This window comes from Paralichthys olivaceus, chromosome 24 (assembly GCF_024713975.1).
Source record: "Paralichthys olivaceus isolate ysfri-2021 chromosome 24, ASM2471397v2, whole genome shotgun sequence".
Taxonomy (NCBI): domain Eukaryota; kingdom Metazoa; phylum Chordata; class Actinopteri; order Pleuronectiformes; family Paralichthyidae; genus Paralichthys; species Paralichthys olivaceus.
Window position 1 is genome coordinate 8,613,561 of NC_091116.1, and position 27,734 is coordinate 8,641,294.

General features: G+C 42.1%; 2 protein-coding genes across 3 annotated transcripts in view; one reads left to right on the forward strand and one right to left on the reverse strand.

Annotated features, from left to right (window-relative positions):
- LOC109638905 (MSL complex subunit 3) overlaps positions 1 to 27,734 on the reverse strand; it is a 104,663-nt gene that overhangs the window by 35,364 nt on the left and 41,565 nt on the right. The gene's annotated exons all lie outside the window — the stretch shown is intronic.
- The window catches only part of LOC109638899 (rho GTPase-activating protein 6), a 58,447-nt gene that overhangs the window by 21,410 nt on the left and 9,303 nt on the right, over positions 1 to 27,734 (forward strand). The window contains exons 1-3 of one of the 2 annotated variants that reach the window (XM_020102081.2): positions 4,128 to 4,522; positions 22,617 to 22,776; positions 25,215 to 25,286. In XM_020102081.2, the coding sequence (XP_019957640.1) occupies positions 4,481 to 4,522; positions 22,617 to 22,776; positions 25,215 to 25,286 (274 nt within the window). In that variant the 5' untranslated portion in view covers positions 4,128 to 4,480. Of the gene's footprint in view, positions 1 to 4,127; positions 4,523 to 22,616; positions 22,777 to 25,214; positions 25,287 to 27,734 lie in introns of those variants that run through there. The other variant, XM_020102080.2, reaches the window with a different exon arrangement.

A 27,734-nucleotide genomic window follows, 5' to 3' on the forward strand; every position in this document is an offset into this window, starting at 1 on the left:
TTCATTGCACTTTTCATTGCTGTATGTATTTTGCTAACAGCTATGCATGGAGCAAATAATAAAAGATTTGGACTTTTTGACTGTTACTGACCTTAGAACCACACCCACAGTGCAGCTACACAATGAAATACAACTAAATTCAAACAAGCTGCACCATTGCATAGTCCACTAGATATGTCAGACTTTTGTGAAAATAATAATAATACTGATAAAATGACTGCACACTGTCATGATGGTCTTTGAGTTTTGATGAAATATGATTCTTGACCATCTGGCCGCACAGCTTTAATCCAGTGTCCTCTTAGAGTGAGATTGTGATGCAACACATGCAAATAGTTGGATTATAGACCTGCAAAACAAAAGTGTTTGTTAAACACATCGGACGCCTCACAGGATTCCTCTGTGTCATTTACTGGATCGTCCTAAAGCACTTTAACAGAATAGTTTCCACTCTGCGGTGTGATTTCACAACTCAGGCATTTGGGACTTTAGAGGGAGGGTATTGCACCTCCCATTGAATGATGTAAACATTAGCATTTGGCAGTGCATGTTCACCATATAGCAGCGGCATTATAGGCTGGCCTCATATGTTCCCTGTAAAATGATTTTTAGCAAGACATGCATTTTGTAGAGGGTGATTTATGCAGCAAGTACATTTTATTTGAGATGAGGTGCATTAGAGGCCAATTAAAAGAGAAATCTAATTGCAATTTTAAAATGCTGTAAAAACTGTCTTCTTGTGTGCAAACTCCGAGCTGCAACTATAGTTTTACATATAATAGCTGATGTTTGACATATTAACCCAAACAGGCCATTCCAAATTCAACAGTGGAAAATCCTTAGCACACTATGAAATTGATATATGGCCATACACGGCCTCATTTGAACAGTTTCAAGACAATAGGAGAAGTGATGTCCAAGTCGAAGAGATGTTTAGTTTCATGCTTTTTCTTTTCAGACAAATTAATTATGATCTAATGTGCAGTAGAAGCTCATTCCTGCCAAATGCAACATGCATGTCGAGCTGCATATCCATACGTTATCGCCTGCCCTTTTTCATCCTCCCCCCTCGTCTTTGTCTTGGACACCGTCTCCTCCAGTCTTCCCTCCCTCTCCCACAGGCTCTGTGCGCTGTGTGTGTGTGTGAGAGAGAGTGGGACTATTGAAACACCATTTTAGGAGACAATGGGCTCCTCCTACAGGACCATTAACCACAGCTCCCAACCTTACCACTGAACTTCAACATCAGTGATTTTTAAGAGGGGGAAAAACGCTTACATCGGTACTCACTTTCTATTCCCTTATATACTGTCTGCATCAAAATGTATCTCACTCATGTCTAGTTTTTATGCTCTCCATACCTCACTGTCTACTTAAATGCTACTTTTAATTCAAGCTATATTAAAACTCTTAAGCACTTAAAGGTCCAGTGTGTAAGATTTAGGTGAAAGGGATCTATTGGCAGAAATGTAATGTAGAATAATCCTCATGATGTTTTCACTAGTTTGTTTCATCTAAATTGTATGAATTGAAGTTTTCTTTACCCCAGAAAAGACCTTTTATATTTAAATACTTTATATTTACATCGAGGAGACCCTCTCTACGGATGCCGCCATGTTTTTTACATTAGTCCAGACTTGACAAACTAAACACTTTTTGAGTTTCTATGACAACTGAAGCTACCACAGGTTCTTTTTCATCTTGGATATATGTGAACACTGCTATATCTGGAGGCAGCGTCTGCATTGGATCAATCTTGATGTTTCCCTAGTTAAAACCAAACTTACCAGAAAAATAAGTACTTGGACATACATCACCTAACTGAAATTATTTGATGTGTACTGTCAAGATGTTTTGGCTTCACATCATGTTAGATTAGATCATGCTCATGGTTGATTGATACCTTAAACCCTGAAGAAATATTGTGAATTATTCATATCCTCCCATCTCTAAATAACTTTCACTCCAAAAGTATGTGGCTGAATATTTGACAAAAAAAGTAATAAAAAAGTAATTCTAAATATGTAAATGTGAGCGTCTACCTCTGGGATAAACTCCAGCACCTCTGAACAAGCCGACAAATACAGTGAATGAACATGAGCATAACTGCACCTGCAGCCATGGAATCATTCAATCCAAGATACGCATTGAGGAACAACACCTTAGATGTCCGAGGTACAATCCAAACCTCAGCTTGACAAGATCTGATATGAAACCGTTCTATCAAGGAGCAGTCTTCTGCAAGAAAAGGTTTCCTGTCACATGCACAACAGCGTCTCTGTGTTTTCGTGACGGCTGTGAGAGATACACATCCCAGGAGAATAGAGTGCTATCACCAGATTTCAGAGTAAAGCAAGTGTTCCTCTCAACGCTCCAGCATTCTTTAAATGGTTACACCAGCATCTGATAAGCAGCGTGGAATTCACTATCTTTCACTTATGCGCTCGCACACATTCACACACAAGCTAAATATAAAATGAGAGAAAATGCTATTGGTTTGTGTCTTTCTCAATAAAACCACTAATGCAGTGCAAAACAAAAGGTTTTCATTAACTCTCACCGAGTGTGTGGGCGCACGTGTGTGTTTGCAGCTCATGTTCTACAGCCAATGTGTCCTTGATAAAGTGGGTTGTGCTCCATTTGTTCTGCATACTTCTGTTTTTTATGTGGTCAGATGCAAGCCGAGTATTTTGACACAGATTGCCCAATGCTGGTATTACACAAACCCACAAAAGCCCTCCCCCTGTTGAGGATCCTCCAGTGTGCGGCGTGGCCTTTCACGGTCACTCATGAACACATATTTGAAAAAAGGTCACGCTCGTAAATCAGAATTGCCAACCGATTTTTGCAATCGAGGCAATTGATCGCATTCCGCTGTTCTTGTTACGGTAATTATAGGCATACAGCAAATAGCTTTATATCTCCAACGTGACTTTCTGTGGGCCAAGACAAACAGGATTGACTACTGTGCATTATTCATAGAGTTGATGGGGCATGAGCTGAACTAAAATGCTGAGGTAAAGGTTAAATACATGTTTCTCTAATATGGTTTGTGTCACTTTTGGTAACATCACACTGAAGTAGACATTTTTTCGACCATGCTCTTCGACTAAATCCCCTGATCCCTATTGCACAGACTCTGGTTTGAAATTTGAGATGGCAGCTTTAGAGTGCAGGATAATTTGTCTGTGTTTCTAGATAGTGGGGGAAACTGGAGACGCTTTGTTTATCTTTTTAAACAGTTTTAACAGTTCTGGATATAAGTGAGAATGGCAGAACAATTTCAGTTTCATGTCCTGACAAATTCTAGCTCCGTGGGAATCAGTCCGGAATAAAAGGGAAAGAGATATTTCTCTTTAAAGTTATCCCTGGCAGAATAACACATATTTATTGCTCTCCTCGCTGCCTCACCTGCAGCAGAAAACATTGCTCTTCTGCAAGGTGTCCAAAAACTAAAACCTACCTATATGGGGCTTCCTCAGTCAAATCTTATCAACTGTACAGCTCTACTTGCAGGTCAGTGACATGAAAACATTTGAGTAGCCCTGCTGTTGATCATCATAAAGCTTCTTCCACTGCCAGCCCTCCTCCTCCTCCAGTGTCCCGCCCCTCCCTCTTTGCCTCCGTCTGTTCAGTGTCAATTACCCAGATGAAACAGAAAAAAGGACAGGAAGTAGAGGGCATTGCCTTCAAAATAAAAGCAGTAAAACTAAAGAAAGCTGGGATGTAATGTGAAGGATGTGGTTCATTGTGCTGAATGCAACAAACAGGCCAGGTCTCTTGGGTTTAAAGTAGTCAGCTAATTTGTGATTGACTTTAAAAATAAGGGCAGAAAACATGCAGTGCAATCGGGTTGTACATGAATAGTTGCAGTGTAAATGTTCTATAAGACTGTCAAAGGCATATTTGTGTTTCTTTTTTAATTTCTCACCAGGCAGCAGCATCATTACTTTGTTTTCCTCTTGTATATTTTCCACTAAATGCAACTCCCACGCTGCTTTCTTTTATTTCTGAGTAATTGCAACCCTACCCTCCAAGTCTCTTATCTTACTTGGAAAATCTACACCGGAAGCCTTGTGGCACTCTGCCGCCAGCTTGACGGTAGTCTCTCAGCCTCCCGTCGCTTTGGACAGCATCTGTCTTCATCGAAGTGCGAGGAGCGCGCAGTATGGATCTGTTGCGCGTTTACGCACCACGGTGTCCTCTCTGCCACGGGTGGGTTGTCTGACGCGCGCCCGTGACTGGTGCACAGGCATCAGGTCTAAACCACAAACTCTGCCTGGTAGAAAAAACAAAACTTAAACTCTGTGTTTGTCTTATTGTAGAAGAAGGAGCAGGACACAAGTGATTCGGGCAGAGTTTTTACGCTCAGGTCCGACGCGCACAGACGCAAACTTTTTTGGACTTATTTTTATTTTCTAACAGGATATCATTTGCTGCATCAATTTTTTTTACTATATGTGGATACTTCTTGTGGACCATGGGAGACTCGGTGTTCTTCGACAGGCAAAATACCCATCTTGTGAGTACTCCGTGTATTGGCCATAAATTAACCCTAATGACGTGGACGGGCTCTGGTAAGGGTTGAGGGCTTGCACGACTAATGTGTGTGTAAGTGTATGTGAGGAACTTATTTAGATGACTTTCAAACTATTTTGCATTAAAGTCTCTAAATAAGCGTCAAACGTGCCATTGCAAAATTATCCTCATTGTATCCACATGCAATCACAACATCTTTAAAACACATGGTTGTGCATGTATTTCAGATTTGTATTAAATGCTGTGCAGACATATAGTAAATGTGATTCTTTCCCTGCAAAATGTCAAAGGGCTCTGAGACAGACATTTGAAACTGAGCCGAGCTAAGGGGCCTCAACATGCAAAAAACTTCCTGTGATGGAAGTTTTACATGTTTTACATGTGACATGTGGTGTATAGAACACGTACGCACGCTGGCACACAAGACTGCACATGTTTCCTGGCTGGAGCAGGAGATGTGAGATCCACAAAGTGCCTCTGTTTATGGAGACACACATAAACCTGCAGAAAACGTTCAGTCCCAGAGCCACAGGTGTTGTGTTTGACACTCTACACCTCAAAGCTGGGTGGCCACATGGAGGCAAAACACACCGATATGGGTCAAGGCCACGAAGACAGGTGAGGGCTATGATGAGAAGGACACTGTCAAAGTGAAAGCCTCAGCATTTTGACTCTTCTATATGATTATTTGGCATTTTCTAAGAAAGCTTTCAGAGTTCGGAGAAGCAGCAGGTTGTTTACAGAACAGGTTCATTCAAATGTGGGAACCGAGTTGGTCGCTGAAGCATACAAGATTTTGATTTTGCACAGATGCTCATATTTGATCTCTCTCTCTCCTCTGTCCTCCTCTCTCCATCTTTCCCCACTCTTCTCCTCTCCTGTGGTGAGGAATCCTCCGCTGACTGCTCCAGCAGTCTGGCTCCTCTTTATGAGCAATGCCTCTGTGGCTGGTAGCCCTCATAAACCTACAAGCATTGATTGGAAAACAATACAATTTTCTTTGGCTTGGCTGGCAGCACGCTGTGGTCTGGATTTGTGCTTTGTAGCGGTGCTATGTGATGTGAAAGCCTTATGCCACATGGGCCACAGTAGTGGGTCTAAAATGCATCCAGTACATAGTGATGATGCTTCTCTGCACTGAAATTGTACTTGACATACTTCTCCACTACCATGCATGTCATCCTTCTACAGAAATTAAACATGATGTATCCAGACTCTTACTTATGTGTGTGGTTATTCCAATTCGGGCCCCTTTTGTGAGTCAGTACATGGTACAAATCATACTTTTAACCCTCAGAGTGGTTTGTCTAACTGGACCTAAGAGTGAAACGTATAGCATGTGAAGAAATCTGATATTATCATAGCACTTTTCAAAATGGCTTTACTTTTAGTTTGTTTAAAAATGAGAAAATACCAAAGAAAATACCTTTTAGATGGACCAGTTTTTCCAATGAGTTTCCCTCTCTGGATGTCTAGGCTCAGCCTTGGGGTCAGGGTAAAGAGCTCAGACATACAGACAGAGTAGAGCCAGCTGAGGTAATGTTATCTAATTGGTTGTGGTTCCTGCTGGATGCCACCCTGTGGAGGTATTCCAGTTATGTCCAGTTGGGAGAAAGCCCCAGGGTAAACCTAAAGTGCACTAGAGGGATTATATATCCTACTTGGCTTGGGAATAGCTCAGGATCCTGTGGAATGAATTATAGAAAACGGCATCTGGGCTATTTCTGCAACAACTAAGGTCTGAACCACAATAAGCAGTAGATAGACAACAGTTTTGAGTGAAGTTATTAAATTCTATGTCTTCTGTAAATGTGAGAAATATCCATAGACTGTATATAAAGATGGGCAACATGAAAGCTCCCCAAAAGTGAAGCCAAAGCATCTTGACCGCCTCCTAGTGGGTGGCTGCAGTATAGGTTACAAATCCCACTTGCTCCATGTTAGTGGATTGGGTATGGGGCAAATTAAAAAAGTTAAAATACACATTTATGTAATTGTTATCTTAGGTAGTTATTTGATGGCGTAAAAACATGGTGAGACGTCGTAATTGACAGCTGAGACTCGCAATTGGTCTTGTGTATATCAATGGGACCTCACCACCGCAGATCCGGGCTGAAACTGATGATATTTGTGCTTAAAAATCAATTAAAAATATCCAAATAGCTGCCAATTAATTTTTTGCCAGTTTCCGTTTCTTTCAGTCAGTGTAGTGGTTAATCAGCTGATTATGGCAGTGCAGTAAAGCTCTCCATCAAAAAGCCATGAGTGTTTGCATCTGTTTTTCGCCATGAGAGTATGTAGGTGTAATAAAGGCTTATTGACACATCTGCATAGTTTATGTTGATTCGTGAGCAAGCAGTTAAAAACTAGGAAAGTAATCTAGCAAAGTAAGTCTGGATCGCTTTGCCAAGCTGTAAAAGTGAATATAGTTTGCATTGGAAAAAGTGTCTAAACAGACGGTGGGCCAACTTTGCTTTATAAGGAAAGAACTTCATTCTGACAGCATCTATTGATTGTAAACATGTTAAATCTTTACCCAGGAAACCTGAAACCAGCACTTCATGACAAAAAGCAGCAGGTACAGGAATAGAATTTATATCCTTACACCATGTCACACTTAAATACTAGTGCACAGTCAGGCTGCTCATTGCAGTCTCATAAATCTCCCAGCGCTCCGTTGCGCTTGGTACCTGAATGCAGTTGAAATATGACAAAGAAGCTGCTCCAAATAATATTGCACGCGTGTTAGTGGAGGATTATGCCCCTGCGGCCGCCGATGATAAACAAACGCACGCATCGTTCCTGCCAGGCCAGATAAATATTTCAGATCTAGGTTACCAGACTGGAGTCACACACAAAGTTGGAGAAGACTGAGAGAGACAGGAATGAAGTGGGAGAGATGTGTAACAGCACTTCATGGCTGCGAGGCCAGCGCACATTTGTTCCACTTGAGGTGACGTGTGGTGTGTTCTGGTTAAGGCGTCAGGGCCTTGTACTCATGGAATACTGTTGGTGATAGCATGTAAGAGTTTGGATTAATCCCTCAGCTCTTGTCTTGGAAGGAATTTGTTTTTGCAGTATTGCCAGATTACAGGTTTACATGGTATTATGAGGATTATACGAATAATACACGGGGACCCTATTGTCAATAGAAGGAAGATTCACCACCTGCCAGTGCGGTAAAAATGCCAAGAGGAACAAATCATTCCAAATGGTTTATCAGCAACTGTAAAACCAGGCGGAGTTGGCTTCAAATCCATGTTTGAAGTCAGTGAGAGACTTGTTTAAAACATGTCCACAAAACACTACTGCCAACTTGATATCCTGCCCATGAAGCATCTTTAGACAGAAGTGTTAGAGCTGCACTTGTTGCTTAAGCGAAAACAGTGTAAAACTGTATTGGTAGAGTTTTGTGCACAGATTAGGACATTTTATATATATTTATAGATTATTTTGTGTAAAATAACAACAATGAAAAGACTGGTCTACAGCCATCACTTAATTTATGTCAGTAAACCTTTTCCTAGGGAGTTCATGGTTTCAAGTCTTTCTCAATAAAGCATGATGTTTATTTTGTACATTATTGTCCCATTTAGAAGGAAATAGGGAATAAATCACAGTGAGCATCGGAACGTAGATACCATGTGATTGACAGCTAGTACCGTCCAATGGGTGCAGGTTACAGATGTAACCTGTACCCCCTCCGCTCCTCCAAATATATGGATGACTGGGGTTTTACCAAAACCAAGCCACAACCTCTGGGTACCATGCATATATCTACAATGCCCTTTATTACCATCAAAATCAATCATCTACACCATAGTTTCTCCATTTCAGTGCTTAACTGCATAGTCTTGTGGCGAATGACTCACACACAAACGGACTAATCAAGCCAACCAAAGTAATGAATCATTCTTTTCTGTATCAACTGAGCACCTAAACTGTGTGTTCATTAATTTAGCTCCAGCAGATGAGCCTCTAACTAATTCATTTAACAACTTATGAATCATCACATTAGATGGCAGCACATGTAAGTCAGGAGATTGTCAATGGATCCAAGCATGCACTAAAAATATGAAAATGAATATTCTCATGGCTTACTCCGAATACTGAGTTCATACAATGTGACCTGCACCAGTAAGAACAGCAATCGCTTTAATACAGAAGTTGGGTCATAAGTCATGTGCACTGCTAAGTATACGCTGCCTGGATGTCACATAATGACAACAGAGAAATGAAAGAACAAGGAAGTTGTAGAATTTGATGTGAGTGATCTAATCGCAGGAGAGGAGGCACGATCGACAAATAAAGATTGCCTTTGTCCTGAAGCCCTGTGTTGTGTATACAAGTTTTGGACAGCTGCTTCAACTCTTAGCAGGCTGCCATTCAAATGAAAGCTTTATTTGATGAGTCGATGCTGCAGAACGGGCAGTGAGCTGAGGGGTCGTCCCTCTCGAGATGTGGAATTGATTCTTTAATCACCTCTAGACTGCACTGGATTGAAAGAGGTGCCTTTGCGGTGGTTGACACTGAGGACGGAAGAGGCAGACGGAGGGCGACACAAAGAGAGCATTGACGAAAAGATTGATTACTCTTCCACTGTGGATTGTTTCATCTTCCACTCTGTCTCTCTTTGTCTGCGAGAGTCTCGTCTCTCATCACTGACCAAACAGAAAATGCTCTGCCTTCCTATGGACACGCAGACACCCGTGTAATCCTGAGAGCAGCAACCTGTTTAGACAAGCGGCGAATTCCCCGCTTTTGTCTCCTTTGCGCCGCGTCTCTTGACATTTGACTTGCTGTGGTCAATTATTTTCAGAAGCGTTCAACGTCTCGTTGTTCTTCCTCCTACTCTCCCTCCTCTACCTGCATAACTCTGACAGCGAGCATTCTTATAACACACTCTCTCTCCTTCGCTGCTGATGTGTGACCTTGTTCTGTTGCAGTAGGTGTGTTTGTTTTACTCTGCTGCCACTCCCAGTACAAACAGCTCCAGAACGAGCCACAGAGCCTTCAGTCTTTTACAGACTTAAATCATTAGAAGTGTTTGAGTCCTCTGTGCCTATCCTTGCTGCTCAATCTACTATAATGCTCATGCATATCTGGTTGTGTGTGTGGGCGGATAGCATCAATTATCCATACAGCTCCTGAGTCATCAGCACAGCGAGTTTACTTACGTTGATCAAAAGTTTTCCAAAGCAGAGAGATAACTTAGCAGGAGTGGACATTTTGTTTGCAGGAGTGCTGTTGCTGGGAATGCTCGGAGATACTGAATGAATTCCAACAGTTCTTCTTTGGTTTCACTACAAAACGCCTGTCAGTCCAATTTTGGGGGAAAAAGGTTCGAGGTTTTTTGAGATATATGTCGAGCTTGTTGACCTTTTACAATGTGGTCATGTGTTGCCACACTCGACATGTGCCTGCACATTCATTAACATGGCACTTCAAATACCTCTTGCTCTGGTGTTGCATGTGTAACAACATTCTAGCAAGGCAGGAAAAAGGAAACCGCACTGTTGAAAAACTGCCTCTCCGCCATCCACAGCCGTCACCTCTGGCTCACCATGACAACACAGCCGGTCCCTCGTTTCTCTTCCTCTGCACTGTCAGGCAGAGGCACTTTTACTATCAACAGCGAAAAGAGAAAGCCCGCCCTCCTCGAGACTTGTCTTTTTATGGAGACGGACGGAGGCTGAGGAGGAGGGGGGGGGGGGGGGGGCAAAGTAGAGGGAACACAGAGAAGAAAGTTCTGGCAAGACGTGCTCCGCTTGTTTGCCGTGGGAGATTTGCTTCCAGAGTCTTTTCTCTGGGCCTGAGTGAAAATATGAGCTCTAGATGTTTTGCAGAGTTTGATTTACAGCTGAAGCTCCTGCCCCGTTTTCTTCATGACTTCATCCAGATGAGTTTCTTGCTTCGTGGGTTCGTAGGTTCAAGAAAAGGTTAGACATGCTTCCTGGCTGTTTGTGTAACAGCCATGAGGGTGCGCCTTCAATCACCATGTTGCTGTGTGAACTGCAGTATTATTACATCAGGTTCTGACAAGAAAGAACCAAAACAGCCTGTTCTCCCCAAAACTGGCTAATGAATTGGAATCAAGACAGGACCGATCAAAGAAACACACATTGGTGAACTGAGTCCCGCCACGCTTACATTTTCAACACCTCACACAGCTGTTGCTCTCAACAAGCCAGAGTTTGCACGCCTTACTTTTTATATAAAAAACTGTGTATTTGCATCTCATAACATTCCTAAGAAGAACAGTAATGCAGACTTGAGGCGGCAGTAAAGCTGTCCACACCAAAGTAATTATACCCACATATTCGGGGTTAGAGACGCCCAAGAAAGTTTCACAATAAAGGTCAATAGGTCAGAAGTGTCAGTGGCATCAGGCATTAAGTCATCTGTTTTACTGCCTCAGCGTGTCCTCGCAGGTCAGAGGTCATGCAGCAAAGTGTGTCTGCGACTGCTTTTCTCTAACAAGGTGCATGTGTTGTTTTGTTTTTTTTGGAGGGGACGCTCAACGTACCATTCTGAGCCACATACTGTATGACGTCACAGTGGATGTCAAGGTATCGAATAACAGAAGAATCCACGAGACGGAAAAATAGTTCACTGGAGATCAAGCTGGTGAAGACTACAATATAGACAAACACAGAGCAAGCTTGTGCTCTCAAAAGTTGCATTATAACAAATAATGTTTCCCAATGCTTACTCTTACCGACACCTGCATTTCTCCCATTGTGCATAATTCATAAACATTCAGTAAGAAAATCTCAGAATAACTGTTTGCTTGATGGTAAAGTTTTTGCACATGAGTTTCAGACAGACAGATGAACCAACAGAATCAAGGCCAGAAAGATAGAAACAGGCTGGAAGGCGGAAGTTAAATTTCCAGTGTGGTGACACCTCGGAGAACCTTGACGAAGGGAATACTCCCAGTCAGACGAGGAACAACACAGACGATGCCAGGAATAACAGATTTAGGTTACATGAATAGCAAGTCGGAGATACCATGTGCTGTTTGGGCTTGCAGCTGATGTAATGTCTGAGCCCAATGCATTTAACTCACCACTTGTGTGTATGTGTCGACTGGTAAGTGGGACCCTGCAGTTCAAGGGACCTTTCAACTAAAACTGGATTAGCTTCTCTCAAGGCTGCCACTGGAATGTGTTGGTGCGAGGAAACACACACGCACACACGTGCGCCTATTCCATCATGGTCCACTCACCTGCGTCACTCTCATATGATAAAATGTTATCTTAACATATTGGAATAGCGATGTCAGATAATTCATGAATTCTTCCTTAAAATACTCAAGTTTACTATGAAATGTGGGTGAAAACACAGCCACATTGTTTCTCTCCCTGAAGGAAGTATGGTGTTATTTTAGAGAAGCACTAAATTATCTTGTGGGTGCTCAGGAAAAGAACAGAACTGACAAAACCCTTAAAGGTAGAGAAAGGTTTTTGGTTTCACTTTAATCTTCCTCGGTCTTTGATGGATTTAGTTGGAGGGTCAAAGTTAGGCAGCATGAGGAAAAGTTTGCATCTCCTTTTATTACAGCCATGTCTTGTGTGAGAAGAAAGGTTATTTTTATTTGGAATAAAGCGTTTTTCTAGTTTTATCTAAATGGTTGCAGTGATTGTTTTAGGCAGTATTTGTTTCCAAAAAAGGGTGGAAGAGAGAACAGCTCAACAAAACCATCCGTATCCTTTGTAAACACGTTTTCTGTTTTAACGCAAACAATGTGTTGACTGAGAGTTGGCGTCTGCAACTTGCAAGTGTCCAAAGTCACACTTTTTAGTTATACTGTTGAAAAAATCTGTTTTTATAAGCACAGCACATCAGTTCTTATTTAAATCAGTGGAGAAAATCCACTCTGCGGCTCGTCTTTTATTGAAGTCAGTGCAGCAGAGATATTTGCAACAAAGTTGCCGTGCAAGGTTAAAAAATGGTTGTTTAAAGAGATTTTCCTGCATCTAAACCTGATCTTCACCCAATTTCTCTGAAATCCTTCATTACGGTTCAGATTAAAAAACGTCAGTGATAGAAGTGATAACTCGCTCATTTATACTTCAACAAGGAAGTGTTGGAACGATTGCTTCAGGACAGAAATGAGGGAGGGTTAATTTTATTTCTCTGTCCACTCAAGGGTAGTCTGACAGATCTTTGCTCCGAAGTGAAGGTCCCCTAAGTGAAGCTCCCCTGACGCTCGGCACCAATCAGAGCTACACTAATCAGATCCAGACACAGAGTTTGGTTGTGTTTTGATGACTCACGGGGAGCAGCACCGGTGGGGAGGTGATAAGTTGTTTATCGTGTTCATTAAACACCCCATTAGCACTTATCAGCATCTGTTTAAAGACTTCTACACCTCGTCATCATTGTTAACACTTTACAGCGCTCTTTAATGGTACATGGTCATACGCACACACGTTTCAGTCAGTTGAAGGTTGGTTACTCGGGCAGGGCAGAGCCACCGGAGCATTGTATTCGTTCCCTTTCCGCTGGGAAATAAATAATAGACCAGCTGACCCAGCTGTGACCTGTGTGACACGTGCACACAGCGTGCACATACACACAGACACACTGTCACATCCACTGTCCGGAGAGAACAAAGCACCGCTGGGCAGTGGCGGGTGTGTCGTTGGTCTACAGGAAGTTACACTTGGCTAAAGCTTCCTGGACTGAAACAAGGCGGATGGTTTTAAACTTTGATTTAATTGCTTTTGAAGTGCTTTCTGTTATATGCAGCAGTTCATTGTTTCCTGATAGTTACATCACATTCTTATAGGTGAACTTTAATTTCATCCATTTATAGTCCAATTTAATTGAATAGAAGAAACAAATTGTTTTAACATTTCTACTGAGAACACAGTGCAGCTTGGGCTGCAATTTTCTGTCTGAATCCGGCAGAGCCAGAGGGAACATTAGCTGAGAACGACCCGAACCTGACAGGCATTCTGTTTTTTGTGTTCAACCCCAACCAGATGTTTTTATATATATATATATTTATGCCAAATTACCAATTCTTTTCAAGTTAGTGCATGGACATATGGACAAAGAGATGACCCAGCGGTAAAAGTTGAGTGTAGAGGTAAATGCTCGCCACTGTTTCAACCCCCAGTCGCCCCCGGGGGACTAAAAATCTGCCCTGTCTCAGCCCCAGTCATACATTCCAGTCCAGTCATGGATGGCTCCTCCATCGGAGGTCAGCCCAGACGCCACCTCCTCCTGCAGGAAGAGTCCCAGGTATGGAAAGAAAGGGGGCCTTTCAGTTGTCCATTGAAAATGAAGCATTGGTCATGTTGTTACGTGTGATCGAAAACACGTACTGAAAAAAGAACAAGGAGACGGACATGGTGTCAAACTCAAAAGAGAGAGAACTATTTTCATGCTTTCGTATTTCACGGCTTCTACATTCGCACAATTTCCAAGCAGCTGCCAAGACGTCCTCTGCACATTCTGTGTTGCACATGTTTTTCCCCTTTTTCCATGTGGAGCCTGCTCGTGTGAACATATGTGTGACATGTGGGCACACAACGCATTTAAGCCGTTTGTAAAACCTGCTTCCATGTGTCTCATAAAGTGACCACGGCTCTGTCATCTTCATCATCAACATCATCCAGATTGTGAGGAGGAGACCAGCATGTTATAATCCCTGCTCTTTAACTACCTCACAGGATTAACTGGAGGGGGGGGTTGGCACCCATGTGGAAAATAAAGCATCTTAAGGAGACTTTGCTCTGATCCCGCTGTGTTAAATGGGTACGGTGGCGGAAACAGAGAGAGGGAGAACTAAGGGAATGTGCTGTACTTTTGTCAGCTCATGTTCTTAAATAAACGAACTACTCCCTAATAGGATCAATACATAATCTTGCGCACGCTTACCATAACAATTAAGAGCGAGGTGTTAAGTCAGCGCACTCACACGCTGATATGTTATAATGGAAGGTGTTTGGAGACGTAAGAGTTTAGACGAAATGTTGGACAAGAGCGCTCTTCTGAAAATGCTTCACTCGGATGTCAGACTTATCTCAAACCCCACTCTTCACCACACTTCCTGAAAAAATACCAACACATCCTCCATGTAAAGTCTATTTGCATGGACCCTCTAAGCGGGGAAATTCTACTTACGCAGTCTAACCACCCGTCTACGTCGAGACTGTGTGAAATCAAGTTTGTCGTGAAATTCAACAAGGAGAGAAAAATGAGTCTTGACGAGGGAGGGAAAACAAAGTGCTAGGAAGACGACAGTAAAAAAAAGACAGATTAATGGCACTAGCTTCTTGGAATTAGGAATAAAATGCAAAAAATGATCAGATTTGTTCTGCGCCTTGGGATGATATCGATATAGATCTAGTGGTTATTTGGATTTGTTGAAAAAACTTGTCTTTACTTAAAAATAAAAAATCGCTGTCATGTGTCTGTCTGGGCATCAGGAAATAATGGGACAAAGTTGTCTGGTATCGCTGTTATGTCACAGTTCAGCGTATTTCCATTTCGATTTTTCATTGTCAACAAGTGTTTGGAAGCCTATTTGTATGTGTATGTGATAAAGGAGTTGTGGAGAATAAGAGGAATCTGTGGAGCAAGAGCCAAATTCCAGCTTTACATCTGAGTCCCGACGCGTCTCTGCTTTTTGGCACAGATGCCAGTTTTAATCTCTGAATCTATCTTTTCTTTTAGAACATTCCAGGATTGATGGAGTGGCACATTATTTCTCTGGGAGTGGTTACTGTATGTGTGTTATCCTGTTCTCACGGGGTTCGATGGGAATGTAATTCTCAAGGGGCTACTTACTTACACAACCGTTTGGAGTGATCGACAGATAAATTGCGTGCATACCCAAACAGACACACTAAATGCTGTACATTCTATGTATTGAACTTCAATATAAGCTAATGGAGTTGCACAATTCCATTATATATTCCATAACTGCATGCTTACTCATACCCTTTTTCGAAATAATTAATTGAACAGTAAAATATAAATGCTGCAGATTAAACAAAATACTTGTTTTGTTGTAGCCTTGATTAAAAACGACACTCATCAAGGCCTGGTGTAGCTCACATAAACACACACAGACAGACACAGACGTGCATGCATGCAGGAAAATGATTGCTGAATGAATGAATGCCTCATTGCCGTTTTTTATTTAACACCAAATCGCAACACACACACACACAGACACACACAAACAGACACACTAAACAAGCTCTACTCTCTGTGTAGGATTAGCAATGATTAACCGGCTTCATTAGCTTGGTCCTGTCTGAGAGTGAAAGGAAGAGAATTTAGTGTCTCGTGTACAGTCGAGGTTACACACATTAAGATTACGCACATTCCTTGGATAGGGCACGGTTTGTGTGTGTGTGTGTGTGTGTTTGTGTGTTTAGAATATTAGAGACTAGCAGAGGAAAACAGGCTGATATAGATATGGACAAGGTTGTGGATTAGAAAACGATAATGAAACGAAGTGCATGCTCTTTCCTTCATGTATATACATACATACTTTTCATAAGAGTAGTCTGGCAGAAGAACATGAAAAGTGGTTTCCTGCTATTTTGTGCATGAGAAAAGTTTGATGGTAAAACTTTCTCAACTGTGCAAAAAAAAAAATCGCTACTGATATTTTTGGGTTTACCAATATTAACAATAACTGTTATTAACATTATATAGTCATGCAACAGTGGCTCCAGCTCCCCCCGTGACCCTTTAGATTTAGAGACAAGAGATTTTGAAAATCCCCAGCTTGTGCATGATGGCTATAAAGCAGGATGCAGAGAGGAATAAATTATTTGTTTACAGCCTTCCTCCTGGCTCCACTCAAGCACATTTGAAAAGCAAAGTAGGGATGAGGACCAATTCCTAGCATGTTACACACAGCTGCACTCCACCTCGCCCTGATATCCCTCGATACACAACCTCACTGTAAACACCATAGTCTGCATATCTTTGTATTACATCATCGTTGAATAGAAACACATCACTCCCTGTCTACAGTGCACACTTATGCACAGTATGATTTAAGACACTCCTCACAGAGGTGTGCGTCGTTCATTATATGAAGTGGGAGCCTGATCATTAAAGGAAATTCAAATTGTGGTTTGAAGGGAAAGGTCCAACAAAAGGCCACAGAGGTTGAAATTAAATGTTTTGGATACAGTTGCAAAGTTGTGACGACCTCTAGCAGACAAAAATAGTGGCAAGGTAATGGGTGAAAGATTAGGAGATTGTGTACAGGCGTCAAATGTCTCAAGTTTTTCCAGCATGAATACATGCACAGTTTAAATGTAATGTTATGCATAAAGTGTTGCAGCAGGAGTATAATGTCAGAAATCCAATCTTCAAAGCTGAAGGAGAACCACCCTGACAGATTTTTAGATGTAATCTCTGGTCACCCTGCCATTCACGGAGCTTTGAACCAGCACCACACACACACACAACTTCTACTATCAACTGTGTTGATACAATACCTAATTTTCTTCGCTTTCGCAGATTACATAACCATTATGCAAGTTTCACAAGGTCGGACCTCATTATTGCTGCAGGCCCTTCATATTAATCTGTCTTTAAAATGTTTGAAGTTCGCCCGACTCTTTAGATGTGCCTGCCAATGATTTGGGGGAATATTTGGAGCGCACACTCCAAGTTGCTCACTCTTAGTAGCCGAGCCAGGGAGTTCTCATTAAATGCAAAGGCTGAATATGCAGCAGGAAAGATGTATTTAAAATAATACTATAATGAAAATGAAAAACTGCAGTTTTAACTGTATCACAACAGCACAAATAGAGTGAATTAGGTAATTCTAGACATTCAGCAAGGAGCTGCAACTACATTGAGCTCTCGTGACATTTTGAGTGGCAGCCTCTGTACAATTCTCATGAACATGATTTCTCTTGGACTCAAGGACGAACTGATCAGATGTCAGCTGTCAAAGGTCGCTATGACATCACAGAACACATTTTGAGCCTTTTCCCTGGGAAACTTTCCAAATTTGGTCAAATTTTGGTGTTCAAAGGTCACGGCAACCTCTCAAAACACAAGAATTAATGAGATCATTCTGACACAAATTGATGAAATCGTATAAAATTATGTATTGATGACTTTTTACATCCAAAAATGTCAAAGGTCAACTTCTGACATCATACTTGAAAAAACACGCGCCATCACTCAGGAAGACAATGGGGGCATGTGACCATATTTCCTGCAGCTTGACTGGATGGCGGAGGCAGACAAGCACAAGGCGGAAGTTCTAATCATAGAAATGTGATGACTGTTGAAGTTTTGCATTTTAGTTCCCTTTATAATTAATCGTTACTACAATATAACAAAGAGTAAACAGCTTTCTTGGGGCAAATCCTGCTGGGAAAAGCAAAACTGTCTGAAAGTAACTTTTTTTTACCGAATGCATTTTTATCTCTCTTGCTTTTTACTGTAAAGCAGGCTTAAATGCTTGTTCTACTCATTTTCCCATGAATCAAACTTGTCCCCATAGATCATGGGTTTTGCTCCAATAAGTTGTCAGATGGGTTTTGAGACACTAATGTGGAAATGAGGTTGTTTTTTTTAAGCTTCAAGTATTTGGATGTTCTTTATAAAGCGTGAATCAAGCCGCTTTTGTTTGTTCTGCAAATGTCTAAAACACAAATTTCTTAAGTCTACAATGACTTCACATTGGAGAAGCTGGAGGCAACAATTTCTGCAGGTCGATAGCCACCATTACCTCCAATCTCACAACCAAAGATAAGCCACTAAATGACTTTCAAAGTTGGTTATGTAAACTGCGTGAATAATAAGGAGCCATAATTTGGCGGTTTGCGTTTCCTCAGGCAGCATCCGGGACAACCCACAAAAACAGGCAGAGGAACTAGCCTGTCTAAACTGCTATTGTGTGACAGGTACATGTACGAGCATGCACACACCCACATGCACGCATCACCGACAGCTCTGGCTGACGAATGAAGGGGCGGGGGGCCGTAATTACAAGCAGATGTGAGGTTCCAGGTCCGCTCATGCAATCTATTACATGCATGCGTGACGCCAACCTGCAAAATGAGGAAGGAGAAGAAAAAAAAAAGAAGTGTTGAAAAATACATGTGTGCATTCCTCTGGTGTAGTGTGGTGGCACAGAAACTCGGCTTAAGGGTCGTTCAAAGCCAGATGCATCACACGAGAATGACGTGAAGAATTTCAAAGTAGTCCTTTAGTATCTGTGTTCACCATAAGTGATCTCTTCCTGGAAAGTCACTAACACAAAGCCGACCAGCCTGGTTTTGTCCTTACCAGATGTGTGTGTGTGTGAGCATTGATTCCACTGAGTGGCTGCGTGTTTTCCCCCCATTGGCAGATCTGTATTGCCATTACATAACATTTCATTCTTGTATTGATGCGGTCATACTAGAAATGAATAGACGTTACATGCTGGATGGATTGTGGTGAAGCGCACATCTTATTAAGGAAATAAAACATACATAAAAAGAGTTATAAATTGAAAATATTGGAGGGTTTAAGATTTGAAACACATGCAGAAAAAGCTCAATCCGCTGCCTCCAGCCTTGGCCTCTGTCGTATGCACTTTCTTTTAGGTCAACACTCATTTGAGTCTTGCGAGATTTTCACCCAGTTCATTGCTCAAACCAGTGGATTAAAGGCTTTCTAACAGATTTTTTCTTTTCCTGAAAAGAGGATTTGCCTCATTGTCTCCATTTATGGTTGTGCTAAGGATATTTTCAAACGGCTTGAATGCAGCGTGTGCATGCATGTATTTCCTTCTTTCTCTTGCTCTCTCGTCCGCATCAGCGATATATAAACACGCACACAGTATGCACGGTCACATGCGAGTGGCCTGACGGGGGCCAAAACGTTTTTTGTCGATGCGCTCCGGGATAAGTAATGATCACACTGTTGTCGCATATGCAGTATCGAGTGGTGGTGTTAGTGCTCGACGTAAAACTCAAGCGGTATTCAGCTTGATTGATTTATGCTGTGCATCAAACCAACAAGTGTCCCACTGCCTCCGTGTGTGCGTCTTTCAGGTGCGTTACCATAGTAATATTTCTCTCACTTCCTGGCCCTTTTCTTTTCTGTGTATGTGTTGCCACGGAAACTGGCATCTTCTGCTGCCCATAGCTTTTATGCCATTTGTCACTTTTGTCTGAAATAGCACAGCAACCACATGCTGCAGTGCACCGTAAGCTCAAATGGCATTAGTCATCTAACTGCATGGTGCCAGTCCAGTCAGCAGAGTCATTAATCTTTCCAGGGTAACATCTGTTCGATGGGAACACAAAGCAGCAACAATACGACAAGTACTGAATCCCAGGCTCAACAGAAGAGTGTGTCTCACTTACTTAAACTCTTTCTGGCAATTCATGCGTGATTTATACCGATTTTTGACCTGATAAGATCTGTGCAGCCATTCCAGCCAACATCTTCGTGTGTGAGATATTAAATACAGAAAATGGATGACGGCGGTTATGTAAAGGCTTAGCAACCAACCTCACTGGAGACAAAACATGAGGGGTTAAAGGAATTTGACAGTAGCTGCTCTGTGGATTTGTCTCCATACCGGCTATTCAAACAGCGTTACAGCTCACTGAGCGCTCACGTCACGCTGAGGACTGAGATGCACTGTAGCTTGATATTTGTGGGATTAGCCTTCTAGCCCTCCATTAACCCTGTGGTTTTTGGAGTAGGTTGGTTATGATCATATCATCTACCTCCACCGATACAGCCAAACACGTTGAAATTTACACAGGCCTCTAATAGTAGGTGACACACATTAGCTGTTGATGTGATGAGTGTTAGGCCCGGGTATTAACATCTGTCCCCAGAGAGATTTGTGGACGGCTCCAAATACATCAGTTCACACCCTGAATTAAAATGCACCCTGCAACATCTCACTCTCCTGCTCTCCATGCAAATAAGCATCATGATATGTAGAGAGAGGAAGAGAAGGAAAGAAAAATCATGATGTGGTGGTCAATGTTAATACTGTGGCACATTTTCCGTAGAGGACGTCAGCTGAGTGCAGGGTCCAGGATGCTTTTGTGTTTACAACAGCTGAAAGAATGTGGCCTTGGCGTGGTTTGGGTGCATTCACACACAGGATACATTTTAATACCAGGTCCGAACGGGATCTTATAGAGCGTGAGCGAGAGTTTCTAAGTGTGGAGGCCGGGAGTTAAAATTTAACCATGACCTTGTTCCTTCATAGCGATCAGTGCTTGTGTCTGCTGCTAAGGCCAGGCTGTGGCCGATGACTCTTGAAGGCCAGAATTAATCATAAATCAGTGTTTTTGTGACACTAAGTTGAGCTTTTATGTGGGAAAGAGGCTTAACTTTCCACACACTCTGCATTAGGTTTGAATCTTCCCTTTAACAGTGCCCAGAGCTATTACCCGGAGAGGCAAGGCAGAACCTGGAGAACTACTACTACTACAAATTATATTGTTTTAAATTAAACAGTTTAAGGATTCTATCTGTGATTAACACAAATAAGGGGAATAAAAAACGTTTTTCTGTCAATTCAATAGAACGCCTCGGGTTTGTAAATCTGAATGGGCGCCCCTGCAGGTCCCAGAGTCCAGCAGTGATACCAGGATTTAGTCTGCCCCCTTCACTCTTCTGTCAGCATTCCACCGGTTTGATAGGTTGACACTTAAGAACTGAAGCTCACCCATCCCCTTCAGAGATCCTGCTGGGCAGAACCAGCTCGACCGAGAAGAGGCCTCTTATTTAACTTTTCCAACTGTTTGTCTTTTCTTTTGCCGTGTGTGTGTGTGCAGGCGTGTACAAGCGGGTGTGCCCCTCAAGCTGTGTGTGAGGTCAAGCAGGTGGTAAAAGGGTTTCCTCCACCAGCGATAAGGAATGGCACACGCATGCATGTGCACACACACACACACAAACACACACAGCTGTCCTGAATAAATTTCTCTGTGAAAGGGCGCAACGTGCAACTTGTTTTTCACTGCCTTCTGTTAGAGGCTCATTCATACACACGTGCACACACACTGAGGTGGCTCTCCAGGCTGCCAGTGTCCACCTTGTTTTGCTCCCATGGCTCAATGATGACTCTGTTGCTCCAGTGCACTGAGTGAGGTCAAATAACAAGTTATGACCTCAGAATATGGTTAATACAGGTCTCATTACGAAAAGCAATGTCTGAGAATACTGATTTTAGAAGATTTGAGGCGTAAAAATCTCTGAAGGGAATCGTGATGCTTGTAAACACAGACACGTTAGAGTCCGCCCGTAAGCCCTCTGTCTGGATAAAGCATCAGATAAATTAGAGCTGTGTCTCCTCTCTTTCTTTTTTCCCTCCATCTTTCTTAACCTCTACCTCTCCCTGACCTCTCCTCTCAGTAGACACAGAGGAATGCATGACCAGAGATTCAGATGACTCAAAACGTTCATCAAAGCCAAAGCACTCGCCGGGTTTCCAGCAAATTCATTACCATTCACTTCGGTTCAATCGCACATTAAGTCAAAGCTGAAAAGAAAAGTCTTTCTGCTGCAGAGAATTGGGCACGATGACTGTTTTCTATATGCCCTGGCTCTGGACTAACCACAGCTCCTTCTCCACATATGCAATGCATTCTTTATGCAAGTTTATGTGAGCAGAGGGCAGATTGAAAATCCATCAGTGGACGGCTTCAGTGCTGGAAATTGTCCTCACTTGCTCCTCAGAAGCATACATGCTGTCTCTCTGTTTATCTTTCATTTTTATCTTAGTTTGGTTTATATGATACAGTTTCCATATTTTATTTTATCTTGTCGGAAAATTTAATTTACCTGGGGTTCTGACATTATTTCAAAGAGGAAGTGAGGCTTAAGTTTTATGTGTTTTGTGACAGTGACTTAGCAAAAGATCTTAATCTTATAATTGCTAAATTTGTAAATAAAAAAATGTAAGCGACAAACTATTCACAGGTAAACATATTTGAATGTTATAGTTGTAATTGTCCATTAACGATCATTCCCACAGTGAAAAACAGCAGTGGAAGGCCTAGCGCCTGAAACAAACTAAAAACTGTTCTTCTATTCTTTGTGTTCTCTCTTGTCTATGACAGGGTGATTTCACCTGGAGCAGCCTGTCAGGACGGAGCGTGCGCCTGACACCGGTTTCCATCCAGAGCTTGTCAGAGCTGGAGAGGGCAAGGCTGCAGGAAGTGGCGTACACCCGTTTACACCAGGACTATGACCTGGGATGTCAGATCACCATGCCAAAAGGTGTGTGCTTTTGGTTGTTTACGCATACTGCTGTTTATTAGTGTTACATAATTGTTGGTTGTGAGTTCCAGATGTGTGGAATTTACTGCTCAGATAATCAGGTTGTTAAGACCCTGACATTTATGTGACTGGTAAATGTGACAAAATGCATCTGTTACTGACTCCGGAACTGTTCTGTGTCGCAAACACTCCTCCCTCCCAACCCAGGTTTGCTGTGTAAGCTTGTGCAGATACTTTCAAGTGTCCCATAAAGTAAAGCCAATACTCGAGCCTCTGACAACGTCTTCCTATCATTTGAGGAGAGTCCTGTATGATCTATGTTTGGGGACATTTTGAGTACACGACTTCATATGTAAACAATACGTTACATTGGGATCGGGCGCTTCCTGTTTGATCATAATAACATGAGACTCCCTTTCCGCTACAGTTGAGGCTGAGTGCAGTCTAATAAGAAGAAGAAAAAATAAGAATCTTGTTTTCTGCTCTCCTGTCTGGTTAATTGTTTTCGGACCCCTAAGAGGTTTCTCCTGCAGGCTGGGAGCCACATTTTTAGATAATGTGCCTAAACGGTTTGTTTACAGCCTGTCAGCTCTGTCTGAACAGACTTTGTTACAGAGTGGTTGCTGGGTTCATCATAGCGATTAGAAGATGAACTCTGAAACAACCCTGTGTAGTTAGAACTCAGAAGATTGTCTTGTTTTTGGACCAGTGCTAACACAGATGCACAGTATTTCAGTGCACTGTATAGGAGTGGAGTGGCTGCCATAGCAGCAGTATAGTGCAGCAAGTGGATTATCCAGGGCCTTGCATTCCAGCTGAAGGTTAAACCTCTCCCTGCCATGATTTAATATGTACTTGTCCGTGTTGCTTATGAATTCCAGAGCCCCTGACGGCCGCCGTGCGCTAACAAGGGGTGTTTTTCAACTTGTGTGTAAGAGTTTGAATGCGCACGTGTCTTTTTTCAGCCACACTACCCAAAAATCTGATTAAAGATGAATATAACATGGTGAAGGACAGAGGGAGGGGACAAGGCTATGATGGGACTGAAGAGTAAAAAAAAGGTTCATCAGGCAGTCTCAAAAATGGTTGGAAGTTGAACTGGGGAGGTTTTGGGGATTTCCGTATGGCTTTGGGAGCCATCTGTCAAAAATCCAAACCATTTCCTATCTCCCTCCTCTCTCTCTCTCTCTCTCTCTCACTGCCATTGCTCTCCATCACAACATCTGCTTTCTCTCTCCTTCTACCTCACACCCTCTCCTCACAGATTTCCCTCCTATTTGTTCCCCTCTCGTACACCCTAACATTTAACTTCTTGTCCGTTTCACTTGACTCTGAGGGTTTTTCTTTTTCTGCAGCTCAGAGGCTAAAGAGGACAAGTTTCTCATGTATCACCACAGTGGCAATAAATAAATTGACAAAGAACAACTTGTTCAGATTTGTCAGAGATGGTCTGACATGTGGTAACTGAACCGGCTTCACCACGTCAGAGGCTAACGCCACCATCGAGCGCAATGTGGGAGTTGGATAAAATTTCCTGAGCGCACAAGTCATTCTTTTGATACAGAGAACATCTGGGATTCAAACTGAAGATGCTAAAAGCAGAAGGTCAAGACAAAGACTCCAAAACCATCTGATTCGTAATAGAGTTGGTCATGGATGCCAGAACACAGACAGAGTGACCGAACAATAGCGTTAAAAGTTGCTGAGGTCGCCACGTACTGACATCCTGGCGATAAGAGGATTCTAAGGCTTCAAAGTTGTGTGTGCCACAGATTACAGAGTTTCCTGATCATTAATCAGCGAATTCGGGGCTCATTCATCATGTTGACAGTTGACAACGTCGTTTTCCTCCTTTCAGAAAACTCAAGTCCAAACCCTGGATGTAAAGCATGCTATAGAACTGATATGATTGTTTGCAATTCCTGTTTCTGGCAATTGTAGCCAGAAACAGGAATTGCAGGTACGTGTAATATGAAAGAACAAGACTGTAATAACCCTTCAAACCAAGATCAGTACCTCAGCATTGCACTATAAGCTCTGTATATTGTGGAGGAATTGAAATGTTTTGGCAGCTTGTCTCTCCTTTCTCTTATTATTTTTCTTTACATTTTGTATTTATTTAATCAGGGAGAAACTGAGATGTTGGGGTTTATTTTTTGAGGGAAAACCTCACCAAGAAACTCTATGCATATCCATGTGTGATATTTCAAAGTATATGAGTGCTTTTTTTTTTTTTTTGCTAAATATTACTGGAGGTTACCCTGTCTGACATTTAAGTTGAACAGATTCTCGTTCATAGACAGCTTCCTCCTCCTGTGATAAATTCATGTCTGCATTCTTGATGTAAGCTTATTATGAGGGAGCGATATTAGCCAGATAAGATAACGGAGACCATTTGTGTCAGATGATTTACTTTCTTGTTTTCTTTCCGGCCACAGATGGACAGAAGAGGAAAAAGTCGCTGAGGAGGAAATTGGACTCTCTAGCGAAAGAGAAGAGTAAAGACAAAGGTACAGTAAGTTCCTGGAGCATGCACGCTGACATGTTGCTGCTCACAGGGATTTTCTCTCTCCCTATGCATCGCTCCTCTATGTTGTGAATATTTTGCCGTCCTGCTGGCGAGTCCCAGGGCCACTCCGTGGTCTCCGCCCCACAGGCAGGTGAACGGCAAGGTTATAAAAACAGTTTTTGTTTATTGAGCCTCGACAGTTTATATTTAGCTTAAGTGGTTGGACTCCTTGTATGGGACTGGGCTTCGAGAAGCAGCCGCTTCGCTGTACTAAGGGAAGCATATTTGGCACAAAGCGAAAAGGATCTTAGTCAGAGGAGCCCAGATGGAAAGAGGGGCAGAAGATAAAATAAAATGAGCCTCTCTTGTCAGATTTGTGAGAGTGTTGGTGCAGATCCCAGGTTGTGTTTACAAAAAACACACACTCGTTTTTGATAGCCTGCCATGCTAAAAATAGTGCAGACTATTGCATAGCTGGTATCCTCCATTGCCACTCCATTGAAATACAAGAAGCATTTTATGATCATTATAATTGTTATTATTATTTGTATTTCACATACAGTAAGTAGTCACCTGCTGCCACAGGTGTAGAAGGTCTACAGACACCAGCTGCACCATCGAGAGAAGAGTGCACCATGGGAAATATAGGAGCCAGTGATTATCTAAGTTTTCCTTTTCGTAATCTGACTCACTGGAGTTTCCAAACTTCATGGAAATGGCAAACTGAATTAGTGGACAACTCTTTTTAGAATTTATTAGAGTACATGTGCATTTAATGTAAGTATTCATTCTGTGGATAGAAATAATTGAACTGATCTAAGCTAAACAGATAAAATAGATAAATTGAAAATTGCTGCCCCCATCTTAACAAGCTATAGAAATAAATTCACATAAAATAAACATTGATATTCAATATGCATCTTTGTGGTCATAAAAAAAGATCCCACTGCGTCCAGTAAGAAATCCATACTGTCTGAAACCATCTGTGCCCAGTAAGCGAGTATAAGCACGTCAAGCTCTGAGTTTTCTATCAAAATACAATGCTATGTCTCAGCTGTGTGGTCTGAAAGTAATGAGCCTGCTTAGGCCACTTAAAACCACTTATTGCTCGTGACAGCTGGAACAACTCTCAATATATTGACGGAAAAAGTCCATTTGAGGACACGTTCTTTGTATAAGTTATGTAAAATCTAAGTCAGAAAATGTTTAAAGAGAGTGTAGGTGGGTTTTCCCCTCCACAGCCCAGATGGCTCAGACGCACCATGTGGTCTAAACTGCCAAAATGGATTCTAAGTTTAATTTTCTCCCTGAATACCAGCGCTGCCTTTCCCTCAGAGGCCGGCTAAGCCTCTTCTCTGCATAACACAAATGGAGAGAGAAATGAAAATACTGCCTGTAGTAACTTGAGATGCATGTGTCGTCATCTGGGAGCGCCGGTGGCTGACGGTACCTCGGATACTATCGATCAAGTTGTCAGTCGAAGCAACGATTTACTAATTGCTCTTGTTTGGCTGCTCTGTCTTGTGAGGTCAACCGCACCCATCTGTGCACATGTTCATGTTATTTCTAACTGTCCCGAAACCCTGAGATACCAGCTCATCCCCATCTACATGAATGTAAAAAGGTAGAGAAGAGAAAAGAAGAGCGCTGAAAAGCTAGATTGTTTAAAAAAAAAAAGATTTATGACAATCTGACATGGGTCGATAAATGCGGTCTGGCTGCAGATGCGCAGATGATGCGGTGCATGATGTTGGCAAAGCCCTGTACGGTATGCAATCCAGATTGTGTGTGTGTGTGCGCGGGTTGCATAAGCCTTGTGAACGCTGTGTGGCTGCAGAGCAAATGTGTTGTGTCACAGTGTTAGTGGTCATGTTGCTCATGAACCACAGCCCTCCACTTGTGGTTGTGGAATGCATTTTGCTTTTTCTCTCTGCGCTTGTTACAAGTTGCCTCCACACACACACACAGAAGCTGGGCTAATTTTCTTCAGCTGAGATTCTGTAAAAGAGAATATGTATCTATTGTGTCTTGTGTTTCAGCACAGATTTGCAGACTTGCATCAGGAACACGTTTTTGCTCCACTTCGTTGATACATAAACTGTCTGTTATTAGCATCTGTGTTACTAAAAATGGCCTACGCGGAGAACATGACTTTGCTTTCTGGTAAGACTCATCAAAGTTGAGTTATTTCGGTCAAAGGCTCTAGAATTAGTGGTTTGTCGAAGCCAGAATTATTTTCCATCTGTCTCTGTGTGATGTCTCATTTTGGAAAAAAGCTGTAGCACTGTAGTAGCACTAAAAGAGTTTTAAGTGACGCAGTAAACATGTGTTGTGACGCTTTAATCACATGTAAAATGCAGCTCAAACAGAAGTAATGAAGTGCAGAACTGGAGATGTGTTTGATGTTGTTGTTTCAAGGTCACCTTTCTATTTTTGGATGCTTCTTATA